Raw genomic sequence first — 27,703 nt, 5'->3', positions numbered from 1 at the left:
TACTATTAAGACCTTCCGAAAAGCATCTCTATCATCCCTATCATATGCCTTCTCCAGATCCATAAGTTCTTACATACAAATCCCTGTTTTTCTAAGTATTTCTCACACACATTCTTCAAAACAAACGCCTGACCCCATATCTACTACCACTTCTGAAACCACATTGCTCCTCCCCGATCTGATGCTCTGTACATGCTTTCACCTTCTCAATCAATACCCTCCCATACAATTTCCCAGGAATACTCAACAGACTTATGCCTCTGTAGTTTGAACACTCACTCACTCACTGACATGGGAACAGCGATTACATATAATAAATAATAAATAAATATGTTTTTTTTTTTACAGACATATTCGCCATTTCCCACATTAAAGAGGCAATGTTAAGAAAAGAGGACTGAGCCTTAGAGGGAATATCCTCACTTGGCCCCCTTCTGTTTCCTCCTTTGGAAAATTAAGAAACGAGTGGGGAGGATTTCCAGCCCCTTACTTCTTCCCCTTTTAGTCGCATTCTATAACAATATATATATTCATTCATACTTTTTGTTGTTTCCTACACAGCAAGGTAGTGCTGTTGTTTCCTACATAACAAGGTAGTTACAGGAACAGACAAAGACATGGCCTCATGCTTTCACATCCACTCTCTAGCTATCATGTGTAATGCACTGAGACCATAAACCCCTATCCACAACTAGGTCCCAAATAAATTTATGTGGTTTTCCCCTGATTACTTCATATATACCTTGGTTCAGCCCATTGACATGTTGTCCCCTGTATATCAAATTGCTCCACTTCACTTTATCCCATGCATGCCTCACATCATCCTGCATGTTAAGGTCCTGTTGAGTAACATGCAAATGAAGACTGCAAATTTGATGTGCACTGCCATGTGTGTTGCAGGCTTTTTAAAATCATGATAAGATGGCAAGGGGGATTAGCAGTTAAATGTACAGTTGCAGTTAGTAAAGGACATTTAAACCATCCACTGGTTATTTGAACATCGATTAAGTGAGCATTCTCTATATGTTGATGGTAAGCTACATTGTTTCATGTATAGTCCACACATAACTCTCCTTCAAAAATGGGTTTCAATGGCATGTATAGCAATGGATCATGAGAATGACAGCTCTCAGAGATAATAACCTCATCATTAAACAGGGACCCATGGCATCATACAAGCTGGTTTCCAAGACTCTTTCCATCACATACATCAATGTTCTGATATCAAACGAAAACCAACACAAAAATTAGCTTCATGGGATGTAAAAACTTTCTTTCAACAGTGCATATCAGACTCATTGATACAAAATACATAGCAGTTATGATAAACCTCTTGTGCCGAGATACAATCACCTTTAAATTATGAGTTACCACCTATTTATATATTTCAAAAGCAAATCTTGCTTTATATTACCACTGATATGTTCCACATCAAAAGATGGGCATTTATGGATATCTAATGGTTGTTACAAATCTGCTATATGAGCATGCCATCTGACAAGTCCAGTGCAACATTTAAACATCAAGAAAGCTATTGTACTTTCTGTTCTCTTTTCAAAGAAAAAAAAAAACCAAATGTGAATCAGGAGAAAAAAAACTGTTTACCATGTGGAAAAATGGTGAATTTTTTACCTGAAATCCTCGCTAAGTTTCCTGGGATTTTCTCCCATGCATCACCAATGTAGTTCGTCTCAGTCACTCCAGTGCGCTTGAAAACTTCACCATTGGGAGTAAGGGCATAGACTTCATTTTCACTTTTAAGAAAAAGAAAAACAAATTACATTCTAAGATCATAGTAGTGAAAAAAATTAAGAGAATTTGAACTAGGCATTCAACAGCACTATATTCTACATATAATCATTCAATTTCAAGAACAGTTCAGTTCTTAACATGAAGAAATGTGGTTCATACAAAAAGCCTCAACAAATACTATGACAGTTTTAACACACCAAGTATTCTACTAAGTACTCTCTAACCCCTTAAACTGAAAATATATAACTACTGCACCCACCTGGAAATCATGCCTGCCCTGTACCACTCTCCCTTAAAAGCTCCCACAGGTTTGTCCTGAATGGCATCTGAATACTTTTAAGTTTATCATAGCATATACAAATTAAAAAAACATGACATCACACAACCCTGTTGCAGACCAAGCTTCACTTGGAACCTTTCACTCTCCTCTCTCACTAATTTTGCACCTTTGACAAAAACTTCTCACTGCTTCTAGCAGCTTTCCTCCCACAATGCTTATTCTTAAGACCTTCTACAAGGCATCTCTATCAATCATATCACATGCTTTCTCCAGATCCATACATGGCACATACAAATCCATCCATTTCTCTAAGTACTTCTCACACACATTCTTCAAAGGAAACGCCTGATCAACACATCCTCTGCCACTTTTGAAACCACACTGTACTTCCCTAATCTAATGCTCTATATATGCCATCACTCTCTCAGTCATGACCCTCCCATATCACTTACCAAGTACACTCAACAAACTTATATTTCTGTAAGTTGAACACTTCCCTTTATCTCCTTGCCTTTATACAATGGCACTATACATGCATTTCATCAATCCTCAGGCACCTCACAATGGTCCATACATACACTGAAAACCTAACTAACCTATGAACAACCATCCACTCCAGCTACCCACAATATTTCATCCTGTGTAAGGCTTTCAACACCTATTCTCTCTTCACCAAACCATCTCCTCACTTCATCACTATCTGTCACCACTTTCCCCTTTGCTCCCTTCTATAATGTTCCTATTTGTTCTCTTGCTTTTCAGACATTATTAACCTCCTTCCAAAACTTCTTATTCTCCCTAAAGTTTACTGATAGTCAATCACCCCAACTCTCATCTGCCCTCTTCTTCAACCATGCACCTTCCTCTTGACCTTCAGCCGCTTTCTGTTATACATCCCCCAATCATGTGTACTAATTCCTTATAAGTACCACCCAAATGATTCACTATTCTCTTTCACCAGAAAATTAACTTCTTCATACTACCACTCACTATCCTTTCAAATCTGCCTACCTCCCACCTTTCGCATGTCACATAAATCTCTCACACATGCCCATACTGCTTCCCTAAATATCACATTCCTACCCACTCCTCTTACTTCATTTACTCTCACATACTGCCATTATACACAACTCTCTTAAGGTACTTCTTCACATCTCTTTTTCTAAGCTTACTTACTTTCACCACTTTCTTCTAATCAATATTGTTTCCTCTTTTCCTAAAATCTCTACAGATCCTTATCCTTGCCTCCAAAAGACAGTGATCAGTCATCCTACCAGCTGTCCCTCTCAGCATATTTATATCCAAAATACTCTCTTTTACATGCTTATAACTCAATATGTAATCAATAATGCCCACTGACCATCTTTCCTACTCAGATAAGTATACTTGTGTAGGTAGGTCCCCCTTTTTAAATCTGGTATTTCCAGTCAACAGTCCTTTTTCAGCACACTACTCCATACACTGTTCACCATTTCCACTCATAATACTGAATAACCTAGGCCCCCTCAATCATTCTTTTAACTGCCACACTACTCACCTTCACATTCTAATCACCCATCACTAATATCTGGTCTTTTGTACCAAAACATCTGACACTCTTACTCAGGTGCTCCCAAAACACCCATTTTCACCATCCACTTTCATTTCTACCCACATCTGTCTTGAATTCACTTCCTTACAATTTTTAACACACTTTCACAAATCCTGTTTGAGGAATGCTACTCCTTCCTTAACTTTTCTCCTCTCACCAACCCCTGATTTTACTATTGATATTTCCAAACCATTTTTCCTTTCACTTATGAGCTTTGTTTCATTCAATGCCAGGGTTGGATGATAGAGTGGCAGATATAGGGTGCTTTGGTCGAGGTGGTGTGCGAAGTGAGAGGGTCAGCGAGAATGATTTGGTAAAAAGAGAAGAAGCAGTGATAGCTCTGCGGAAGATGAAAGCTGGCAAGGCGGCGGGTTTGAATGGTATTGCAGTGGAATTTATTAAAAAAGGGGGTGACTGTGTTGTTGACTGGTTGGTGAGGATATTCATTGTATATATGGCTCATGGTGAAAAGCCTGAGGACTGGTGGAATGCATGCATAGTGCCATTGTACAAAGGCAAAGGGGATAAAGGTGAGTGTTCAAGTTACAGAGGTATAAGTTTGTTGAGTATTCCTGGGAAATTATATGGGAGGGTATTGATTGGGAGGGTGAAGGCATGTACAGAACATCAGATTGGGGAAGAGCAGTGTGGTTTCAGAAGTGGTAGAGGATGTGTGGATCAGGTGTTTGCTTTGAAGAATGTATGTGAGAAATACTTAGAAAAACAAATGGATTTGTATGTAGCATTTATGGATCTGGAGAAGGCATATGATAGAGTAGATACAAATGCTCTGTGGAAGATATTAAGAGTATATGGTGAGGGAGGCAAGTTGCTGTAAGCAGTGAAAAGCTTTCATCGAGGATGTAAGGCATGTGTACGAGTAGGAAGAGAGGAAAGTGATTGGCTCTCATTGAATGTTGGTTTGCAGCAGGGGTGTGTGATGTCTCCATAGTTGTTTAATTTGTTTGTGGATGGGGTTGTTAGGGAGGTGACTGCAAGAGTTTTGGAGAGGGGGCAAGTATGCAGTCTGATGTGGATGAGAAGGCTTGGGAAGTGAGTCAGTTGTTGTTCACTGATGATACAGTGCTGGTGGCTGATTCGGGTGAGAAACTGCAGAAGCTGGTGACTGAGTTTGGTAAAGTGTGTGAAAGAAGAAAGCTAAGAATAGATGTGAATAAGAGCAAGGTTATTAGGTACAGTATTATGGGCAACCATAATATTTGAGACTAGTATGATACAGAAGAATCTGATGCATTCAAAAATTGAAACAATGCAAGAAAACAAAAGATGCTGTGAGTATGTACGACTCAAGCTATCAAATGTGGATACTGGTACAGACATGAGCGAATGTCGCTATGGATACTATCGTCTTGCAGCTCCTTACTGATACAGGAATGGTGGAGCTAAAGCCAAATTACATGATGCCAATAATAATGATGATAAGAAAGATATGCATCATCCAAAGCATTACTATTGTGATATGGCAGAATGGCTGAAAAACGTTAAGTCCATAAGAAAGGAGTACATATTCATTTGAGGAAAGATCAAACAACCTGTGTACCAACATATAATGGAAGCATAACCTGATTAAAGTAAACCAGGTTGTTAACCTGATGCAGATGAGGACATACAATAAAAAGCCTATGGAAGATGGGGAGGTCTGTTTATCGTGTGTTCCTGTAAATAACACAGCTAAGAACACCCTGTAACAATACAGGAACCTCAATACATCCACAATTGTCTCTCCTAACACAGTATATGATACTTTCCTTACCTTATAGACAGATGAAGAGCAAAGAGTCCTCCTACATGAACCCATGACAGTCCGATGGGGAGTTCTGGGAAGATGGCTTCTCTTACATAGACTCGGAAACAGGAGTCCACCGCCCACACCATGTGCAGCTTCATGCCCACAAAGACCTGTGTGCAAGTCATTCATATTACAATATTACAGATGATTTTTTTTAGTTTTTTCTCATCAACGCCACTCTTGCACAAATGTTTACTGACCAATTGTGCTCCTAACCTAGTGAAGGTTAATGGTTAAAGTGCACAATCACTACATCTAAATTCCAGTTTTTTCTAGGCCCCACTAAATTGTTACATTCCTTTTTCAAACTAGAAAGAGGTAGCACCTCCTGAGGTGATTGGGGTTGCTTCCTTGGTGTTACCAGAGTACATGAAGTCTTAAACAGCGCCATGGAGTTACAATGACATGTACAATAAAGGTAGACTGTGTGCCCTGACAGGCACTGCATGTGTGGAGGCCTTATTGAATGAACAGTAAGATGGGGGAGGGGGGAACAGGTAGGTTAATGTTATCTTATCTATTCATTTATTTATTTATTTTGCTTTGTCGCTGTCTCCCGCGTTGGCAAGGTAGTGCAAGGAAACAGTCGAAAGAAATGGCCCAACCCACCCCCATACACATGTATATACATACACGTCCACACAAGAAAATATACATACCTATACATCTCAATGTACACATAAATATACACATACAGACATATACATATATACACATGTACACATACTGTCTGCCTTTATTTATTCCCATCGCCACCTCGCCACACATGGAATAACATCCCCCTCCCCCCTCATGGGTGCGAGACAGCGCTAGGAAAAGACAACAAAGGCCACATTCGTTCACACTCAGTCTCTAGCTGTCACGTAATAATGCCCGAAAACACAGCTCCCTTTCCACATCCAGGCCCCACACAACTTTCCATGGTTTACCCCAGATGCTTCACATGCCCTGATTCAATCCATTGACAGCACGTCGACCCCGGTATACCACATCGATCCAATTTACTGTATTCCTTGCCCGCCTTTCACCCTCCTGCATGTTCAGGCCCCGATCACTCAGAATCTTTTTCACTCCACCTTTCCACCTCCAATTTGGTCTCCCATTTCTCCTCGTTCCCTCCACCTCCGACACATATATCCTCTTGGTCAATCTTTCGTCACTCATTCTCTCCATGTGCCCAAACCATTTCAAAACACCCTCTTCTGCTCTCTCAACCACGCTCTTTTTATGAAATTATATCTAGTAATGGATCGTAAAAATATCAAATGATTAGTACAATGTCAATTAAGTAAGCATCTCCTGTAACATGTACATAAGTAATCTATAGATGAGAAATATGTATATAAGTATATCAAAAAGCTGGCTGACAGGAGCTGTAATCATTCAGCATGAATGGCTGTGTGTGCAACCTCAAAAAGAAAGAAAAGCTCAGAACAACTGGTATGAGGTGGGTCAGTGATGTCAGCCTGGTGGTGGTTGCCTATTGGCCAAGGGTAGGTCCATTAAACAAGCAAGCAATTACAAACCCTTTGGGTTGTTCATAAAGGGAGTACAAGGACTGGTGCCTCCTTCCTGAATTATGAGGAAAGAAAGAGTCCTGACCTTTATATTTCTAAGAAAACGCTCACTGGCCAGACTGCAGAGGAGAGAAATAACTAGAGAAGTGTAAATCAACAAATAATCTTCCATTATCACTACAAAGCAACTGTGTACAATGTCAACAGTGTAGTGGTTCCCATCAAGTCAATTTTCTTTAATTATATTCTTTACTCTTGGTTATGAACTTTTAGGAGCTTCACCCTTATTCAAACTGTGGGTATGGTCTGAAAAGTCCACCATAGTGTGAAAAAAAGTGAAAAAAAATCTTTATGAGATGACACATCAGCATCCAAAAGTAATGGAAAATACAATGAAAGCTTATAAATAAATTTGTGATGCCTGGTCTCCTAAGTGAGGGGTGAAGGGAAGTGTGGATGATATATCTGAGAGCTCCAGAAGATGGGGAAATCTTGTCTCTTACATTTACTTATATTGATTTGTACACTAATTCTATTTCAAACATCAGAGTAAGGGTAAATAGTTGGTCTGTATAAGGAGCATATGGAAAGTTTTGTTTCTTTATCTTGAGCTTAGTTTCACAAGCAATTCTTATTTCATACAAAACACTAGTGGTGAATGACACAGTTTTTTCTTTTTTTCATGCTTGATTGCCATTTCCTGTGCTTACAAGGTAGTGCCAGGAACAGACAAAGAATGGCCGCATTCGCTTACATCCATTTTTTGCTGTCGTGTAATGTACAGAAACCGCAGCTCCCTATCCAAAACCCGGTCCTAAAGACATTTCCAAGTTTCCCTCACCCACTTCACATGCTCTGGTTCAGTCAACTAAAAGCACACTGACCACTGTAACTACATCATTCCAATTCACTCTATCCCATGTATGCCTTTTGCTATACTGTATGTTTAGGCCCCATCCTTCTATCTCCAATTTGGTCTCCCCCTTCTTCTTGTTCCTTTCACTTGTGACACATTTATCTTCATTATAAATCTTTCCTCACACATTCTCTCCATATATCCAAACCATTTCAGCACATCCTCTTCAGCTCTTTCTAACACACTCTTTCTATTACCACACCTCTTATTTACCCTTTTATTACCTCTTTCGTAAAATCATCTCACACGACATATTGTCCTTAAACATTTCATTTATTTGTCTATCATTATACTTAGTTGCTGTCTCCTGCGTTATTGAGGTAGCGCAAAGAAACAGATGAAAGAATGGCCCAACCCACATACACATATATATATATATGCATAAACACCCACACACGCAAGTATACATACCTATACATTTCAATGTATACATACATATATATACACAGACAAATGCATATATACACATGTACATACCCATATTTGCTGCCTTCATCCATTCCCATTGCCACCCCACCACACATGAAATGGCACCCCCACTCCCCCTGCGTGTGCACTAGGTAGTGCTAGGAAAAGACAACAAAGGCCACATTCGTTCACACTCAGCCTCTAGCTGTCATATGTAATGCACCAAAACCACAGCTCCCTTTCCACATCCAGGCCCCACAAAACTTTCCATGGTTTACCCCAGACGCTTCACATGCCCTGGTTCAATCCACTGACAGCACATCCACCCCGGTATACCACATCGTTCCAATTCACTCTATTCCTTGCACGCCTTTCACCCTCCCGCATGTCTAGGCCCCGATCACTCAAAATCTTTTTCACTCCCATCTTTCCACCTCCAATTTGGTCTCCGACTTCTCATTGTTCCCTTCACCTCTGACACTTATATCCTCTTTGTCAATCTTTCCTCACTCATTCTCTCCATGTGACCAAACCATTTCAAACACCCTCTTCTGCTCTCTCAACCACACTCTTTTTATTACCATACACCAGTGCTGGTGGCTGATCTGGGTGAGAAACTGCAGAAGCTGGTGACTGAGTTTGGTAAAGTGTGTGAAAGAAGAAAGCTGAGGGTAAATGTGAATAAGAGCAAGGTTATTAGGTACAGTAGGGTTGAGGGACAAGTCAACTGGGAGGTAAGTTTGAATGGAGAAAAACTGGAGGAAGTGAAGTGTTTTAGATATCTGGGAGTGGATTTGGCAGTGGATGGAACCATGGAAGCAGAAGTGAATCATAGGGTGGGGGAGGGGGCAAAAGTTCTGGGAGCGTTGAAGAATGTGCGGAAGTCGAGAACGTTATCTTGGAAAGCAAAAATGGGTATGTTTGAAGGAATAGTGGTTCCAACAATGTTATATGGTTGCGAGGTGTGGGTTATAGATAGAGTTGTGCAGAGGAGGGTGGATGTGCTAGAAATGAGATGTTTGAGGACAATATGTGATGTGAGGTGGTTTGATCAAGTAAGTAACAAGGGGTAAGAGAGATGTGTGGTAATAAAAAGAGTGTGGTTGAGAGAGCAGAAGAGGGTGTTTTGAAATGGTTTGGTCACATGGAATGAGTGAGGAAAGATTGACAAAGAGGATATATGTGTCAGAGGTGGGGGCAATGAGGAGAAGTGGGAGACCAAATTGGAGGTGGAAAGATGGAGTGAAAAAGATTTTGAGTGATCGGGGCCTGAACATGCAGGAGGGTGAGAGGCATGCAAGGAATAGAGTGAACTGGAATGATGTGGTATACCAGGGTCGACATGCTGTCAATGGACTGACTCAGGGAATGTGAAGCATCTGGGGTAAACCATGGAAAGTTTTGTGGGGCCTGGATGTGGAAAGGGAGCTGTGGTTTTGGTGCATTATACATGAAAGCTAGAGACTGAGTGTGAACGAATGTGGCCTTTGTTGTCTTTTCCTAGTGCTACCTAGCACACATGTGGGGGGAGGGGGTTGTCATTTCATGTGTGGTGGGGTGGCGACGGGAATGAATAAGGGCAGACAGTATGAATTATGTACATGTGTATATATGTATATGTCTGTGTGTGTATATATATATGTATACGTTGAGATGTATAGGTATGTATATGTGCGTGTGTGGACGTGTATGTACATACATGTGTATGTGGGTGGGTTGGGCCATTCTTTTGTCTGTTTCCTTGTGCTACCTTACTTGTACTACCTTACTAGTGGGAGACAGGGACAAAGTATAATAATAAACAAACAATGAAAATATTCATCACTTAATATTCAACATTAAAAACAAAATATACATCAACACGGCATTACTGCAGTTAAGCAATTACGTAACACTACATCACTCATGTTCACCATGAAATACATAATGTATGGCAACACAATACTTCTGCAATTCAACCAACATGTAACTTTATATCACTTAATGTTCAACTAATCCCCTTATTGTGTAATGAATAAACCATAAAATTTGATCTGTTAAACTTCCTATACTATGTAGACGGACTTCACTAATGAACTTATCTCAAATGCATCAAGCCCTGCCTTGATCCTAGGCCTCTTTTGTGATTAATTAAGTAATTATTCCTATGACCCCCTATTCATGTAATTCCTCAACTGCAGTTTCAGCAGAATGGCAGCCTGAGTTCAATAAACCATTCCTTATTTCTTTAACAGAGAATCTATTTTCTTTTTGAAATATATACTGCACCTTAGTGAACACAGCATTCCCCCTGAGAGGTACTGGGTCAACCTGAATCCATGCTGGAGGGAGAGATTCAGTTGGTGAGGGATTTAGGGGACCTTGTCGCATATATACTCCTCCACGAGTGTCTACTCCCCATACAACTTCCATTCCACAGGAGAGGTGACACATATGTATATCTCCTGCAAAAAAAAATTAATATATTAATGGCATAATTTTCTGCATGTATGATGCATATAATTATCAACTGAAATTGCCTATTTAGAGTATACTGCATGAGAAGGGAGTTTTACACTAGTAAGGCCCCATCTCTTGAGGATTCTCTACTATCATACAAGTTTTTTTTCTCTGTGTGTTATCTGCATAAATCATGTCTCCATTCGTTTTATTCCATTCATCCACCACTTATACTCTTAGCATATTTCTTTACTTCTTTACATCATTTTTAAAACAATCCTTGTTTAATTACATGTTATGTTCTCTGGTCGCTCTACCCCCATGCCTATCTAAAAATGTTTGCTGTCAATGTCATTAGTCTGTCTTAAAGACTTAAAAGGTGGAGATCATGTCACCCCTCACTCCTCTGTCTTCCATGGTGTCCAAATCTAAGGACTTTGGCCTTTCCCTGTAACTCAGCTCTCTTAATTCTGGTACCATCTTTGTTAATCTCCTGTGGACCTTCTCTATTAGCTCTTCGTGCTTTTTAGATGTAGTAATCAAACTTGATCGGAATATTTTAATTCTGGCCTTACATACGATGTAAACAGCTTGCTGAATATAACCTTATCCATGAACTTGAATCCAATTCTAAAATTTGCAAGTTGGTGGTTGGTCTCCTGTACTATTCACATAAGGTGGAACTCTAGAAACAGGTTAGGTAGAATGTCAACTCCCAAGTCTCTCTCACAGCCATATTCCCACAGCATTTTCTTATGAACAATGATATTCATACCAAGGCCTTCTATCACTGTGTCCCATCCTCATTACTTTACGTATGTTCAAAATAAACTTCTTCAACCATGTTCCAGGCCAACTTTGTTGTCTGTCAAGGTCCCCTTGTAACTTGATGCAATTTTCTTGCTTTTCACTTCCCTTTTGACCTCTACAGCAATCATGTGTAAATATATAATAAAAAAATAATGGTTTAACTGATGTAGGAAACCATTTAGCTGAAAATACATAGGTGAGATTTCACAGATACTACAGGACTGGGAGGCCATAATGGTTACATGTTAACTAATCATAAAAGAGCTTAAGACTAGGTTGAGGTGGATATTTCCACACTCTCAATAAGCATATGGGTGAGATACATTTAGACAGCCAGGGTGGCAGGTATACAGGGATGTTTACAGAGTCAATGTTAAGTCAACCTTTCCTTATTCATTCTCTCCATATGTTCTGCACTCTCAACTACACTTTTTTTTATTTCCACACATCTCTCTTAACCTTTCATTACTAAATAAAATCACCTCACATCACATATTGTCCAAAACATTCAATTTCCAACAGATTCACCCCCGTCTGCACAACACTTATCTACAGCCCATGCCTCACAACCATGTCATACTATTGGGACTACTATCCCTCAAACATACCCACATTTACCGTCCCAGACAACACTCTCTTTCCACACATTCTTCAACGCTCCCAGAACCTTTGCCCCCTCCCCCATCCTATAACTCACTTCTGCTTCCATGGTTCCATTCACTGCCAAGTCCACTCCCAGATATCTGAAACACTTCACTTCCTCCAATTTTCTTCACACAAACTTACACCCCAACTAACTTGTCTCTCAATCCCGCTAGGCCTAATAACCGTGCTCTTATTCACATTCACTCTCAACTTTCTTCTTTCACACATTCTTCCAAACTCAGTCACCAACTTCTGCAGTTTCTCACTTGATTCAGCCACCAGTGCTGTATGATCAACAAACAACAACTGACTCACTTCCCAGGCCCTTTCATCCCCAGCAAACTGCATGCTTGCCCCTCTCTCCAAGACTTGCATATACCTCATTCACCACCTCGTCCATAAACAAATTAAACAGCCATGGTGACATCACACACTACCAACGCAGACCAACCTTCACTTGGAACCATTCACTCTTCTCTCTTCCTACTTGTACACATGCTTTACATCCTTGATAAAAACTCACCGTCTTTAGCAGCTTACCTCCCACGCTATATATTCTTAATACCTTCCACAAATCATCTCTATCAACCCTATCATATGCCTTCTCCAGATTCATAAAAGCCACATATAAATCCATCTGTTTTTTAAACATTTCCCACACACATTGTTTAAAGCAAACAACTGATCTGCACATCCACTACCATCTCTGAAACAAAGTTTTTCCTCCCCTTCACCCTCTCAATCAACACCCTCCCATACAACTTAGTAGGTATACTTAACAAAATTATAACTCTGTAGTTTGAACACTCACCTTTATCCTCTTTACCTTTATACAGAGGCACAAAGAGTAAATGAGATACAGGAAGTGAAAGAGGAATGGGATGTATTTAGGGAAGCAGTGCTAGCATGTACAAGAAATGCATGTGGCATGCATAAGACGGGAAGTGAGCAGAGTAGAAAGAGTCTGAATGGCAGGATGAAGAAATAAAGTTGCTAGTAAAATAGAAAAGAGAGGTGTTTGGGCAAGACTTACAGGGAAGAGCAAATGACTGGGGATACATAAGAGAAAGTGGTAGGAGGTTCACAGGAAGGAGAATGAGACGAAAAAGAGGGCTATTGAGAGTAGGGGTGAGTGAGTACCAGTAAACTTTAAGCAGAATAAAAAGATGTTTTAGAAGGAAATATGTAATGTGCAAAAAATAGAAGAACAAATAGGAATATCCATGAAGGGGGCAAAAGGGGAAGCAATAACAGGTAGCAATGAAGTGAGGAGATGGAGACAGTATCTTGAAGGACTGCTAAATGAGGCAGACGTATGGTGTTTGGTTCAGGGTGGTATGTGAAGTGAGAGTCATAGAGAATGGTATGAAGAGAGATCATATGTGGCAAGGCAACTGGAGTGCATGGTAATGCAGCTGAATTGTGTTGCTAATTGGTTGATGAAGATTTTCAATGTATGCATATATCAAGGTGAGGTGTCTGAGGATTGGTGGAATGCATGTGAAGTGCCAATGTATAAAGGCAAGAGGGATAAAGGTGAATGCTTAAATTACAGAGGTATAAGTTTATTGAGTATACCTGGTAAGTTATATGGAAGGGTACAGACTGAAAGGGTGAAGCCATGCACAGAGCATCAGAATGGGGAGGAGCAGTGTGGTTTAAGAAGTGGTGGATGACGTGTGGATCAGGTGTTTGCTTAAAAGAAGGTGTTTGAGAAATACTTAGAGAAACAGATGGACCTGTATGCAGCATTTATGGATCTGGAGAAAGCATATGATAAGGTTGATAGAGATGCTTTCTGGAAAGACTTGAGAATATACAGTGCGGGAGGAAAGCTGCTAGAAGCAACAAGAAGTTTTCATCAAGAGCGTAAGGTAAAAGTGGAAGTAGGAAGAGAGGAAAGTAAATGGTTCCAAGTGAGGTTGGTCTGCATCAGGGATGTGTGATGTCACCATAATTATTCAATTTGGATAGGATGGTGAGGGAGACAAATGCTAGACTCTTAGAGAAAGGAGAAAGTCTGCAGGCCGTGAGGGGTGAGAAGGCCTGGGAAGTTAGTTGTTGTTTGCTGATGATAAAGCACTAGTGGTGGATTCAAGTGAGAAACTGCAGAAGTTGGTGACTGAATTTGGAAGAGTGTGTGAAAGGAGAAAGTTAGGAGCAAATGTGAATAAAAGCAAGGTTATTTGGTTCAGCAGGGCTGAGGGACAGGTATGTTGGGTTGTGAGTTTGAATGTAGTAAAACTGGAGGAAGTTAAGTGTTTAAGACACCTGGGAGTGGTCATGGCTACAAATGCGACCTGCCTGGTTCTGTATAGGTAATCCTTCTTTATTGCAAAAAAAAAAAAAAAGCATATAGGATACAGACAGGGTAGAAAACTTATCATAATTCTATGCATCCAAAAGAATTGCACTGAAAACAGTCACAGTAACTCTGACAAACAAGTAAAAAGATCAAATAATACACACCAATTTGGTTCAAGTCAAGTGCTTCCCAATGTGAACCATGAAGTGAGTTCGCAGAGAGTCCCACTCTGATGTAGATGTTTCCAGCAGACGTTAACACCCACATGGCCTCTGGACGCTGACTCACACTCATGATGTATTCATTGTTTGGCACATCAAAAGGCTGAAAGTTTACTTTTAAACAGCAACAAGGATTAAATGTATATTCTTTTTTTTGGTACAATCACTTTCACTTACAACTATCTTTCATAAACTAGTGAGGATTCTAAGGTTACAAAGAGACTTAACACCAGTCCCATTCCATTCAGCATTTTTCTAACCAGAAGTCAGCCAGTTGGCAAGATAAAATGATAAGGTCCCAAACTCATGTGGAACAGCAGGTTAAATCCCAATAATGATCTGTGCTTCTTTGATGAAATCCTACCACAGAAGCAAGAATCCACTGAGTATGAAAAAATAAATGAAAGCAAGAAAACAAAAATGAACAATAAAACATAAAAAAGCAGGATCAGTAAGTTTCAAAGAGGCAAGTCAGAATGTAAATATTACTAAATGTAGAGAAGCGAGAAAAGTACAAGTATTCAACCTTTTGGATGGTGGATGATGGAAAGGAAAATGAGATATCAGAGGGTTCTGAATGGTAGAAAGAGAGACTGGGCTTTTATGAGTGATGTATTTAAGTGATACTGTGGTTTCTTCAATAGGGACCATCATATACCTAAGGAAAAAATTATCTGCTCTGTCTTATTTCACCCCTGTCCATAAAAACTTTCAGTGATTTAATATAGCTTTGTGTTTCCAATAATGTTTTCCAAGATGATGACGGTAATTTTAATATAAAGAAATTTGGTCTCGCCATGGGAAATACTCTTAGCCCCATTCTCAGGAACCTGTTCCTGGAATACTCTGATACTGAAATTCTAACTTCAAGCAGTAACCATCCAAAAGTCTGGCTTAAATATGTTGATGATGTGTAGTCTTTATGGCCATCTTCCCAAAATTGTGATGTTTTCTTAAATGAATTAAATAACATTCAACCCACCCTCAAATTCAAGACTGAAAGGAAAAAAGAAGGAAAACCGCCATTTCTTGATGTGTTGAAAACTAGGGAATCTGATCACTTATCCTTTAAGACTGACAGGAAGCCTACCAATGCTGAGAGGCATATTCATTATTTTTCAGTAAATGATCCTTCTGTAAAAATGTTTGTTTTTAAGTCTGTTTTTAAGAACATGATGGATATGTGATCCCACAAGTTTGGCATACAAATGTAGTCACATACGATGTACCTTTAGGCAATTACATTATCCTAAGTGGTTTGTAAACATGGCTTACTGGAAAGCCCGGAAGACATTTCATGCATCATACTAAAATGTGGAAAAGGATGATAGGTCTAATGTTTAATGTTGTCCTATTCTCCGAACTTAGCTAATGCAAAACAGGTAATAAATAACAGTGCTTTTAATGTTGCTTTATAATACAACACTATTAGTAAGTCCTTAATCAAAAGTAAGCCAAATTATCAGAAAACTGGGAGTATTTATGCCATCACATTTAAGGCATGTATTTATGTAAACATTGGCCAGACAGGTAAAACAATAACTGAGAGATGCTATTGCCACAGGCATTCAGTACACAGAGGCGACCACAGTAATGCGGCTGCTAACCAACTGAAAGAAAGCGATCACCCTGTAGACTTTAACAACCCAGTCACATTATGCCCCTCATCTGATTCAGGTACCTGTAATGCCACTCAATGTTTTAATTGTAAATACTATGACCTTTAATTTGTCTCTAGATAACTTTAAAGCACATCCTATTATCAACCATATCATTATGATAGAATTATCAAGAAATGATAACATAAGACAAGTAGTTGACAACACATCTTGGTATTGCACCCCAAGCACACAAACACACACACCCACACACAAACACACAGACACACACACACACACACCACCACCACCAACACATAAGCACACACTTTCCCTCTAATGGTCGGGCCAGTGTCTACCTCGGCATGGCAGTGACAGGATGGAGTCTGTGTTGGTGTTGGGATTCAAAAACTTTATGAAGTTTGCACTTGATGAGGCAGATTGTTTCTGTGAAACATGTAGTGCAGCATACATTGAAAAATATGTTAAGTAAAATTTCACCTTCATAACTACCATCACAGACTAGTGTGATCATCATAACATTCTGAGACAAATAAATATTAAACTGAAATTCAGTCTCACCACAGAACTGGCAGTGTTGGGATTAATAACAAATAGTAGTCCTTCAGGGGAGAGGCAGCAGATAGCACCCTGGTCTGTGTATAAACCCTCAGCACAAACAGTGGACCACACATCCTTGCTGAACACAGACCAAACATGACCTGAAAAAACAAGCAAGAGAAAAAAATATTATTCTTCTAAGAAATCAGGTGCTTTTGCAAAGAAGTCATCTACTTTTTAAAGATTACATACTCCCATACTCTGCAGATAAATCACAATGATGCACATGTTCTACATATTTCCTAATGACCATGGGGAAAAATATAACGCAAAGAGTCCTAAGTGCACTTTTGTGTATTACATCTGGGGAGACTATGAAAAAGCAAATACTCCCATACTTTATAAATGTCACTTGTACTTATCTGTAAATGCTATATAAAAAAGATTATAATCGAATAAAGTGAGAGGCACAGAATTCTTCTTCAACCTAAGGAAACAATCGGTTATAACACTCATCTAAATGTAGATAATAATCTCTCCAAAATTTTCATGAATTCATCTGTTTTTATTAAGTCCATTCCTAATGACACAGGGTCGATCAAATACACACAGCATCTCAAGTCCCTTAAAAAACATCTCATTACCTTGCACCTCTTATCTTTTCACTTTATGCACTACCAGTATGCCAATTCAATATACGTGAAACTGTCAATATTCATACTTAACAAACAGCACTCCTTCACTGCAAGATTAAAAATAATTTCCTTATCATCATCATCATCTGATATACCTCTAGCTTTACACAGTTCAATGCCTAAACAAAATTGATTCACTCATCACCAGCTTTCAAAGCCCTTTAAATCTTTAGTTCATCCTCAAACATTACCTAGATTCACACCTCCACTTGTTATAACAACAACAAAAATAGCTATTAAGATAAAAAAACAAAATATATGTTAAAAACAGGAGCAGAAGTAGAAAAAAGGTGCAAATAGAATTAAGGATGAAGATACAAAAAGAATTAGGCAGTGTTAGTTCAGTTTGAAGGACATTGTACAAACAATCATAGGGGAATAAGAAAACTGATAAAACTCAGTTCTTGTTGCAAACATCTTGAAGCAAACACAAAAAAGATTATGTTTACAGAATGTAGAGAAGAAATCACAGCATGAAATTTCAGCATTCAAGATCTAATAAATTCCATTCATATTGAACTATATGCACAGAAACATAAAGTCAAGTTGGTATTATCTACTGAATCTTTTGAAATCCCTGACAGCTAGATGTGATACACTAAACTTAAACTGTCACAAACTGCTGGCACACAGCTCAAATTTGGTATAGAAAAAACTCATTTGTTTTACCTCACTTTACAGACCACAACAATAACTGCAAGGAATGAAACATACTTTCAACTTAAAACATAAATGAATACTTTAACTGACTGACCTGTGCAACTGGAACTGTGAAAAGAGTAGTAGTTGGTGCCTTGTTCAGCTAACCAGATTCCTTTTAATGATGGGGCAAGCATAACATTACCAGGTTCTAATGCCACACACTCCATCATATAGTCACTAGTTACGACCTTAAAAATATAAAAAGATAACAAAATCTGGAAGAACAAACAATGTATTTGCAAACCTTCCTAAGGTTACCTGACTATTGAATATACCATTTGAAGGGAAATTTTGAAAGTATAACCAATATACAAACCTTGCTTAAATTACCTAGCTAATCAAATACAACATCTGAAGAGAACTTTTGCAAGTGCAAAAATATATACACAAACCTTGCTAATATTACCGGCTAAGTAAAAGAAATAACAGACCAGTGTGTTCCTTCAAAAAAAAACTTCCTCTCTCCCTATGCTTTTATATCCAATATACAAACTCCAGCCTTTCAACATGGTAGTTATGCACAACCTCATCAAAGCATCCTTGTCTTTGCAAAACACAATAGGGTCCTTCATGCAAAAAAGAAAAAACTCTTGCTTCCTTGTTCCCATACTCTATCTTATTTCATTTCCTTCCCTCATTCCCTTGACCACACCTTTGCATATCTTTTTTGTTTTTTACCAATCCTTTCTGCATGCCTGCCTCAAAACTCCATCCTTAGTCTGTTCAAACACTCCTTTGTCTATCTCATAAATCACATTCACATGAACACTTATAGCTTTGTACATTTGTCATATGCAATGCAATGGAACCTCAGCTCCCTATCCACAACCAGGCCCTTTAGACCTTTCTAAGGTTTACCCCCAATGCTTAACATGCCCTGCTTCAGTCTAGTGACAGTGCATAAACTCCTGTATTGCAATTCACTCTATCCCTTTCATGCCTTTCACCCTCCTGCATGTTCAGTCCCTGATCACTTAAGACGTTTTTCATTCTATACTTCCACCACCAATTTGGTCTCCCCATTCTCCTTGTTCCTCCACTTCTGACATATATCCTCTTTGTTAAACTCTCCTCACTCATTCTCTTCCATATGTCCAAACCAATTCAGCACAACCTTTTCAACTCTCTCAACAATGCTCTGCTTATTACACCTTGTTCTTACCCTTTCATTACTTGCTTGATCAAACCTCCTCACACCACATATTGTCCTCATACACTTCATTTTTAACACACCCATCCTTCTCCACAAAGTCTTCATAGCCAACATCTTGCATCCATATAATACTGTTGGGACTCTATACCTTCAAATATATTCATTTTTACCCTCTCAGATAATACCTCTTTCCACACAATCTTCAGTGCTCCCAAAACTTTGCCCATCACTCACCCTATAGCTCACTTCTGCTTATACTCATGTATGTCTCTCATTTTAAACCAAGTATTCCCAATAACCAGTCCTTTTTCAGCACACAAAACCACATGCTGTTCACCATTTTCATTCAGAAATACCCCCCCAATTATACCTTCAACTGCCACATTACCCACCTTGTATTCTAATCACTCATCACTAATACCTGATCCCACACGATAAAACTGCTAAGGTACACACTCAGCTCCTCCCTAAACACTCACCTCTCTTCCTCACTCCTCTCACGCATGGGTGGATAAGAGCTGTTAATCACCCATCTTCTGTAATCAATTTTCTTTTTCACCCACATCAGTCTGGGGGTCACTTCCTTATACTCTTTAACACATTCCCACAACAGATCCTCCTTTAGAGGAAATACTACCCCTTCCTCAGCTCTCACCCTCAAGCTAATCCCTGACTCTCCGACTAAGACAATCCCAAACCATTCTTTCCCTCTGCCCTTGAGCTTAGTTTCACTCAGGCCTAGAACATCCAGGTTCCTCTCCTCAAATACACTACCTATGTTATCTGTCTATATCTCTGACATCTGTTCCCATTGGAAACACCCTCAGGGAATGGCCACACCAAAAGAGTTTCCATAACTGGTGAATTCCAGTGCCACTTCTAAGCCTTTAGTGCCTCACCCTTAACAGGCCACTGGCAGAGGGCATCTCTAACACAGTATTTTCAGAGGCTCCTACTTAATATTCCCACCAATTATACTACTACATAATGTCTCTAACTAACCTATGTTATCCTTTTTCTTATCTTGGTTACATTAAGACACATTCAGGCACCCCAGTCTGAAACTTTTGAAGAGATGAGCACTCTCAGTCACCTTATAAGACATGCAGGATATGTGGGAAGAGTCTGACAGAATGAAAAAGAGGAGAGATGAAGCAAAACAGTTCAAGTATATGTTTGAATGGGGATGAAGGTCCTGGGAAAGTTATGGATGATGTAGTAGGAAACTTTAGTGGCTGCAGGGGAAAAGATGCTGATGTCTGAAAGCCCCCAACAATGTTGTACGGGTAAGAATCTTGGTCCCTAAATGCAAAAGAAATAAAGAGTTGATGTGCTGGAAAATGAAATGTCTGATGATCATATGTAGTGTACGCTAGGTTGATTGTGTGAGATGGACTGATCATGTGAGATATCATATTGTCAGACAGGGGTGTGGAAGTTAGCATAGTCTGATTTCAAGGGTCAAACCAGGTTGTACGGTTGTACTGAAATAGTCTGGGCATACAATGTAGATGAGTGAGGAGAGAGTGATAAAGAGGATCTATGAGTTGGAAAAGTGGGAGGGAAAAGCTAAGGAGAATGTAGAAGGATGGAGTAAAGGAGACTTTGGAGTATAAGTCTCTCACAATTCAGGAGAGCAAGAGGCATCTACCGGACAGAAGAAATTGGAGCAAGAGGGTTTATAGTAGGCACAATGCTAGTCAGGGATCAAATATGGTACATCAAGTGGTCAATGTATGAGCTAACTGTGGATGGTAAACTCTGGTTTTAGAACATTATACATAAAAGCTAGAAGCTGTATATTCAGGCACTAAGCATTAACCTAATCATGAAGATAGAAAAGGCAATACGTAACAACTTTCTCACAGTGGTGCGACACCCCTAATATCCACCATACACTCTGTATACAGAATATTCTTAAATATTCTAAAAAAAAAGTTTTAATAAAGTTAACTAGAGTATCATTCTCAAAATTATATATAAAACTCAATTTGATGAAATGTTCTTTATGTGTGCTATGTACCTTTTAATTTATGCTGCTCTTATACCAGACACAAGAGGTACTCCAGAAGTACTATCAGGCATGTGAAACAAGATGTGCAGTATATTTAGAAGAGATTTTTTTTCAGAAAAACTTATAATTACTAAGATTTTGTTTACTAATATCTATTATCTTGTAAAAGTGTCACAGGTTCACAAATTATTACATATAACATGGGGGGTGCAGATCTCAGACATGGCTTCCCGACATCTCAATACAGACTAGCCAGCACACAGAAAAAATCAAGGAAGCAGCACCTTGTAAATGTCATGACAGGCATTAATGGCTGTAAATTTTACCCTGAAGCAGAGGCTGCCAATTCAAGGGTTACTGAAATTTACACTCTATCCACAGTGAACAGAAAAAGAATGAAGAGGTGTGTATGCTCCACAGTGAATGGCTTAAAATATTTCTCATCAAAAATATCTGGCAGATTAGCTTTAAACATTTTCATTCTAGGCTATACTGATCCACTTACCTGCCACCATCTTGAATCACATCCTTGTGGATACTCAACACAAACACCAAGTCGAAAGTAAACTTTACCCTTGGTATTTACTATCCACCCTTTATGCCCTGGTCCCAGTGCCACATCAACTACAGGAGTTCCATGGGTTTCCATCACTCCCCATTCATGACCTGCAGGTGACTGAGCAGTCACTCCTATTCTGTAAGTAGCAGAATCAAGTCAAATGAACAGTATATTAACAATAATCTGTCATGAGGGAAAAGCAAGATAATTTCACATTATACCATTTACCTACCTCTGAGAAAAAAAGGCCTCCTTTATAATTTGTGAGAAGAGGCCCAACAGCTAAACTGCATCAAATATATAAGTCTAATAAACTAAACCAGAATGTTTGACATGTTAACACATTATGTAATCTTATAAGTCACATAACTACTTATGACTATATCTTCTAAATTCCACTTACTACACTAAATTGACATCAGTTCTGTGGTACCATGCAGAGCTAAAATTCTAAAATGATAATCATAAACATGCAAGAGAAAGAGAGGCATGCACAGGAGAGAATGAATTGGAACGATGTGGTATAATGGGGTCGAAGTGCTGTCAATTGACTGAACCAGGGCATGTGAAGTGTCCAGGGTAAACTATGGAAAGTTCTGTGGGGCCTGGTTGTGGATAGGGAACTGTGGTTTCGGTGCATTACTCATGACAGCAAGAGAATGGATGTGACCGGATGTAGCCTTCCTTCATCTGCTCCTGGCATTACCTCGCTAATGCGGGAAATGGCGATCAAGTATGAAAAAAAGAAAATTATCTTTTTTTATTTCCAATCTAAGATTAAAATCAAAACTGAATATCATATCTTTATAAATTAACATGCTATTGGTGGAAGCTACAAGAATATCTAATCCTTGTACTCATATATTCTTATTCCTTTTCCTTTTCTGATTCTATAGTCTATTGTTGAACCAATATATTCTAATTCCTTTTCCTTTTCTGATTCTGTAGTCTATCTAACCATATGCCTATATGATATATGATTTCTCAGGCGTAGCAAAGGCAGGATTGTGAATAACTGAGCCTATACATCATGTCAACTCAATTTCACACATTCCTCCAACCATACGACTCTTACGAAGACACTTCTTCACTTCAGCCTTTTAGTTTACCTTCTCTCTATTTCTATAACTGTTAAAACTCATCCTATACAATTTTACTCTGAAATCTCCTCATATCTATGCCACCTCATTATTTTTACTTTATCAACAATCTTCTTTAGAAAGATGCATCTCTCTCTTATTTTCTCAACCTAAACTCAGAGCACTGTCCAAACTATAAAAACATTTCTCAAAATATTACTCTCAGTTGCTTGCACAACAGCAGTCACTCATCACAGCCTACATTTCACTTATACATAATGGGTGCTGTAACAGTCCTGCTAACAAGCTTTATTTTTCATTATTCTCAAGTTTTGATAATATCAGTGATTTCAAAACTCTCTCTGATAACTGTGTTCTCATTCCTTCATCCTTGTAAACATCCTACTAATAAATACATTCTGTAATCTCTCTTATTTCACCCTGATGAATGTCAGTTTTTCTTTTCTAATGACTATCCCTAAAGGGAAGCATGAACAAGATGCTCTGTCCAAGACTCAAATGTAGACAAATTATATACACTAATAAAATCTGCCTGTGATATAATCGAGTGACATTCATCGTAAGAGATTTAAATTCATTAGTGTAAGCTGACACTACTGATGCTCCTAAGCATTTCATTTTAACATAAATTCTTGCAGTTCCCAAGGTGTTTGTAAACAAGTTATTAGGTTCATACAAGTAGTAGAGTTGGTGTCTGTTTGGTCTAAGTCCAATTAAGCAAATGAAAGCAAAGTTTTTTGATATACTCATGAAAACAGATCAAAACTTCCATAAACTGAAAATATGATATCAAAATATGGTTAATCTATTCCTAACATACAAGCATACAATAAACTCAATAATAAGCTGGCAGCCTAGAAAATTATAATTACATAGTCAGGAGCAATATGAAACATTAGTTTATAAAATGATTTAAATAATTCTCAGATATAAGCTTAGAAGGAATGATGAAACTCATTCCTTCAAATTCATAACTATCTCTAGTTATTTTGATGGCATCAAGGGAAGCAGATCATGTCTATGAACCAAATCAGAATATGCTCTAGTCATGCTGACATGCTGAAAAACTATAAATTACTGTCTGCTTAAGCCATACAAAAGTTCTAATAATTCAAAAAAGAAAAGAGAAAAATCACAAAAATGAATCACTTTATTTGTAAACAAACCTGAAAACCAGCTGTCCTTGGTCAGTTAGGCCCCATATCACTCGATTACGAGAAACAACTTTAACCATTTGAAACTTCTTACACTGCACAATGAACTGGCTGTTGCTACTCCAACTACGTTGTGCACACACCTGTCAGATCATTCATGGTTATGGTTAGCATCCTATGATTAATCTAAACAAGAGCCATAGTTACTAATAATTAATAAACAAACAAATAATTAATCACTAAATAAAATGCTCCAACAGGTTAAGAGAAAGTATGCCCCAACAGGTTAAGAAATACTGTAGTATGCTTCAACAGGTTAAGAGATACTGTACTATGCTCTAACAGGTTAAGAGATACTGTACTATGCTCTAACAGGTTAAGAGATACTGTACTATGCTCTAACAGGTTAAGAGATACTGTACTATGCTCTAACAGGTTAAGAGATACTGTACTATGCTCTAACAGGTTAAGAGATACTGTACTATGCTTTAACAGGTTAAGAAATACTGTACTACGCCTCAACAGGTTAAGAGATAGCATGCTCTAAGAGACTGACACATAGTATACTTAAGAAAAGTATTCCACACCACATTACTTCATTTGTATCTTCTGATTATATGTCTGCATCAATAATTTCTTAACAGTTTTTCTATGCTGCTCTTAGGGAACTTCTAAAATCCTAGCTAAGTAAGAAATGTTAAGACTAATTTAAATAAAGATAAAAACTGACTTGATTGAATCATCAATAACAAAGTTAACAAAATCCTTGATGCGTACATTCAGCGCAAAGAATAGAATTTAAGAAAGCAAATTCCACTTTGTTTCTAAGTAATAGCAGCAGATTCATCACAGAATGTGTCAGACAATAAATCTATGCCATAAAAGAAACACTGCACTAGAGTTGCCCTCTGCCAGTGGCCTGTTGAGGGTGAGGTACTAAAAGCTAAAAAGCAGCATTGCAGTTCATCAGTTGTGGAGACTCTTGGGGGTGTTCCCAGACAGAACAGGAGTCAGATACATAGACAGATAAAAGACATATAGCTTAAAAACAAACCTTCACAGGATTAAAGCAAACCTTTTAAGCAAACTCCCCAACTGCCCTCTATTCACAAACTATAAATAACCGAATGAAATCAAACATCTCTAGTTGATTCTCTACTGAAAGGAACCACACAGGAGACTCCTTTCATACAGAGGTCCTAAATTGGCTCGATCTTCCAAGGACTAAACATCTCTGTAGTAAAGTATATCATCTAGGCAATCATTCACAAGCAAACGTCCTAATAGATCTCTCACAATCTTTGTGATCAGATCATTCTGTAAGACTGAGGCATAGGTAAGGCCTTAACAAAGGAACATCTTGTCAAAATATGTTTATCTATATTCATCATACTTAGTCGCTATCTCCCACATTAGCAAGGTAGCGCAAGGAAACAGACGATAGAATGGCCCAACCCACCCACATACACATGCATATACATAAACGCCCACACACAAACATATACATACCTATACATTTCAATGCATTTATTTTATATTCATTATATTTTGTCACTGTCTCCTGCATCAGCGAGGTAGTGCAAGGAAACAGACGAATGAATGGCCCATCCCACCCACATACACATGTATATACATACACGTCCACACACACACATATACATACCTATACATCTCAACATATACATATATATACGGACACAGACATATACATATATACCATGTACATAATTCATAGTCTGCCCTTATTCATTCTTGGCGCCACCCCGCCACACATGAAATGACAACCCCCTCCCCCGCATGTGTGCGAGGTAGCACTAGGAAAAGACAACAAAGGCCACATTTGTTCACACTCAGTCTCTAGCTGTCATGTATAATGCACCGAAACCACAGCTCCCTTTCCACATCCACACCCCACAAAACTTTCCATGGTTTACATACATATTCATACACAGACATATACATGTATACACATGTGCATATTTATACTTTCCATGGTTTACCTACATATTCATACACAGACATATACATGTCTACACATGGGCATATTTATACTTGCTGCCTTCATCCATTCCCGTCACCACCCCGCAACATGTGAAACAGCACCCCCCCCACATGTACACAAGGTAGCACTAGGAAAAGACAACAAAGGCCACATTCGTTCACGCTCAGTCTCTAGCTGTCGTGAGTAATGCACTGAAACCATAGCTCCCTTTCCACAGCCAGGCCCCACAAAACTTTCCATGGTTTACCCCAGACACTTCACATGCCCTGGTTCAATCCATTGACAGCACATCGACCCCAGTATACCACACAGTTCCAATTCACTCTATTCCATGCTTGCCTTTCACCCTCCTGTATGACTAGGCCCCAATTGCTCAAAATCTTTTTCACTCCATCCTTCCACCTCCAATTTGGTCTCCCACTTCTCCTCATTCCCTCCACCTCTGACACATATATCCTGTTTGTCAATCTTTCCTCATTCATTCTCACCAAATATTGGTATTGACACATGTTAGTCCATTCCAGATAAGGGCATCATTTTGTCACTAATATCAGCTATGATCTTTTCTTTCTGAACTGATTGGGAATATTAAGATAATACATGTTTCTTTTGCTACAAGAAACTCCTCCCTTCCAGGCTGCAAAGCAATTCCTTGTAATGAATTGACAAAAAAACTAATGTAATCTTGATGAATGTCTGCCCTACAGATTGTTTTGTGCAGATCTTTAAAATCTGAATCTTCACACACATTCATAAATTCTTTTTATCAAACCGAAGCTTTAACAAAACAAGGACAGCAATGACTCTTGACATCCATACTCTCATCACTGATATAAATAAAGAAGGAATTACAAAATTCTTAGTAGCTTATGATGCACACATTATCTACTATAAACTAAGCATGGGCCAGACACCTGACACAGGTACTTAAACATATGATACAAATGTAACAGGTTAATGAAAATTTTAGATGGTACAGCTGAAAGTACAGGAAAAGATGAACTACAAAAGACACTGATGAATTCATCGTTGATTTCCTGAAGGTTACGGATCATACCAAGATAATAAACCAAGGAAAAGATTCTTGACTTTATCTGAGAGCATTTTATTTGTAAGGATGGAGGCAATATTCTAACAAACCTCACCTAACGATTTAATGCATCATGCTGTTAACACACTTCAGTTCCTGTAGAAAACTTTGTCCATATGTCCAACTTTCCTCAAACACATTCGGCAGTCTTTCAAAATACTCATTCCATCCCCTCCTCACTTATTTACAACCTGTTACCATTTCCCCCTTTGCCCCCTTCACCAATGTTCCCATTCATTATCATTCTTCACAAATTATCAACCTCCCTCCCAAACATCTTATCATCCCTAAAGTTTACAATCAACAACTCACCCCAACTCATTTGCCCTCTTTTTCAAACCTTGCACCTTCCTCCTGACTTCCTGCCACTTTCTCTTATAC

The 27,703-nt window shown here is 38.7% G+C and overlaps 1 protein-coding gene across 3 annotated transcripts in view; it reads right to left on the bottom strand.

The window, feature by feature from the left end:
* Positions 1 to 27,703, bottom strand: part of LOC139746550 (tectonin beta-propeller repeat-containing protein 2) — a 66,249-nt gene that overhangs the window by 12,514 nt on the left and 26,032 nt on the right. For 2 of the 3 annotated variants that reach the window (XM_071657901.1, XM_071657900.1), the window contains exons 7-14: positions 24,243 to 24,373; positions 21,923 to 22,112; positions 18,303 to 18,438; positions 16,875 to 17,014; positions 14,638 to 14,797; positions 10,543 to 10,718; positions 5,398 to 5,543; positions 1,568 to 1,754 (exon numbers count right to left, since the gene is read on the bottom strand). In XM_071657901.1, the coding sequence (XP_071514002.1) occupies positions 1,583 to 1,754; positions 5,398 to 5,543; positions 10,543 to 10,718; positions 14,638 to 14,797; positions 16,875 to 17,014; positions 18,303 to 18,438; positions 21,923 to 22,112; positions 24,243 to 24,373 (1,251 nt within the window). In that variant the 3' untranslated portion in view covers positions 1,568 to 1,582. Of the gene's footprint in view, positions 1 to 1,567; positions 1,755 to 5,397; positions 5,544 to 10,542; positions 10,719 to 14,637; positions 14,798 to 16,874; positions 17,015 to 18,302; positions 18,439 to 21,922; positions 22,113 to 24,242; positions 24,374 to 27,703 lie in introns of those variants that run through there. The other variant, XM_071657902.1, reaches the window with a different exon arrangement.

This window comes from Panulirus ornatus, chromosome 65, assembly GCF_036320965.1.
Source record: "Panulirus ornatus isolate Po-2019 chromosome 65, ASM3632096v1, whole genome shotgun sequence".
In the NCBI taxonomy this organism is placed as follows: domain Eukaryota; kingdom Metazoa; phylum Arthropoda; class Malacostraca; order Decapoda; family Palinuridae; genus Panulirus; species Panulirus ornatus.
Note: the sequence above shows the minus strand (reverse complement) of the source record. Positions and strands in the feature narration are given on the sequence as shown.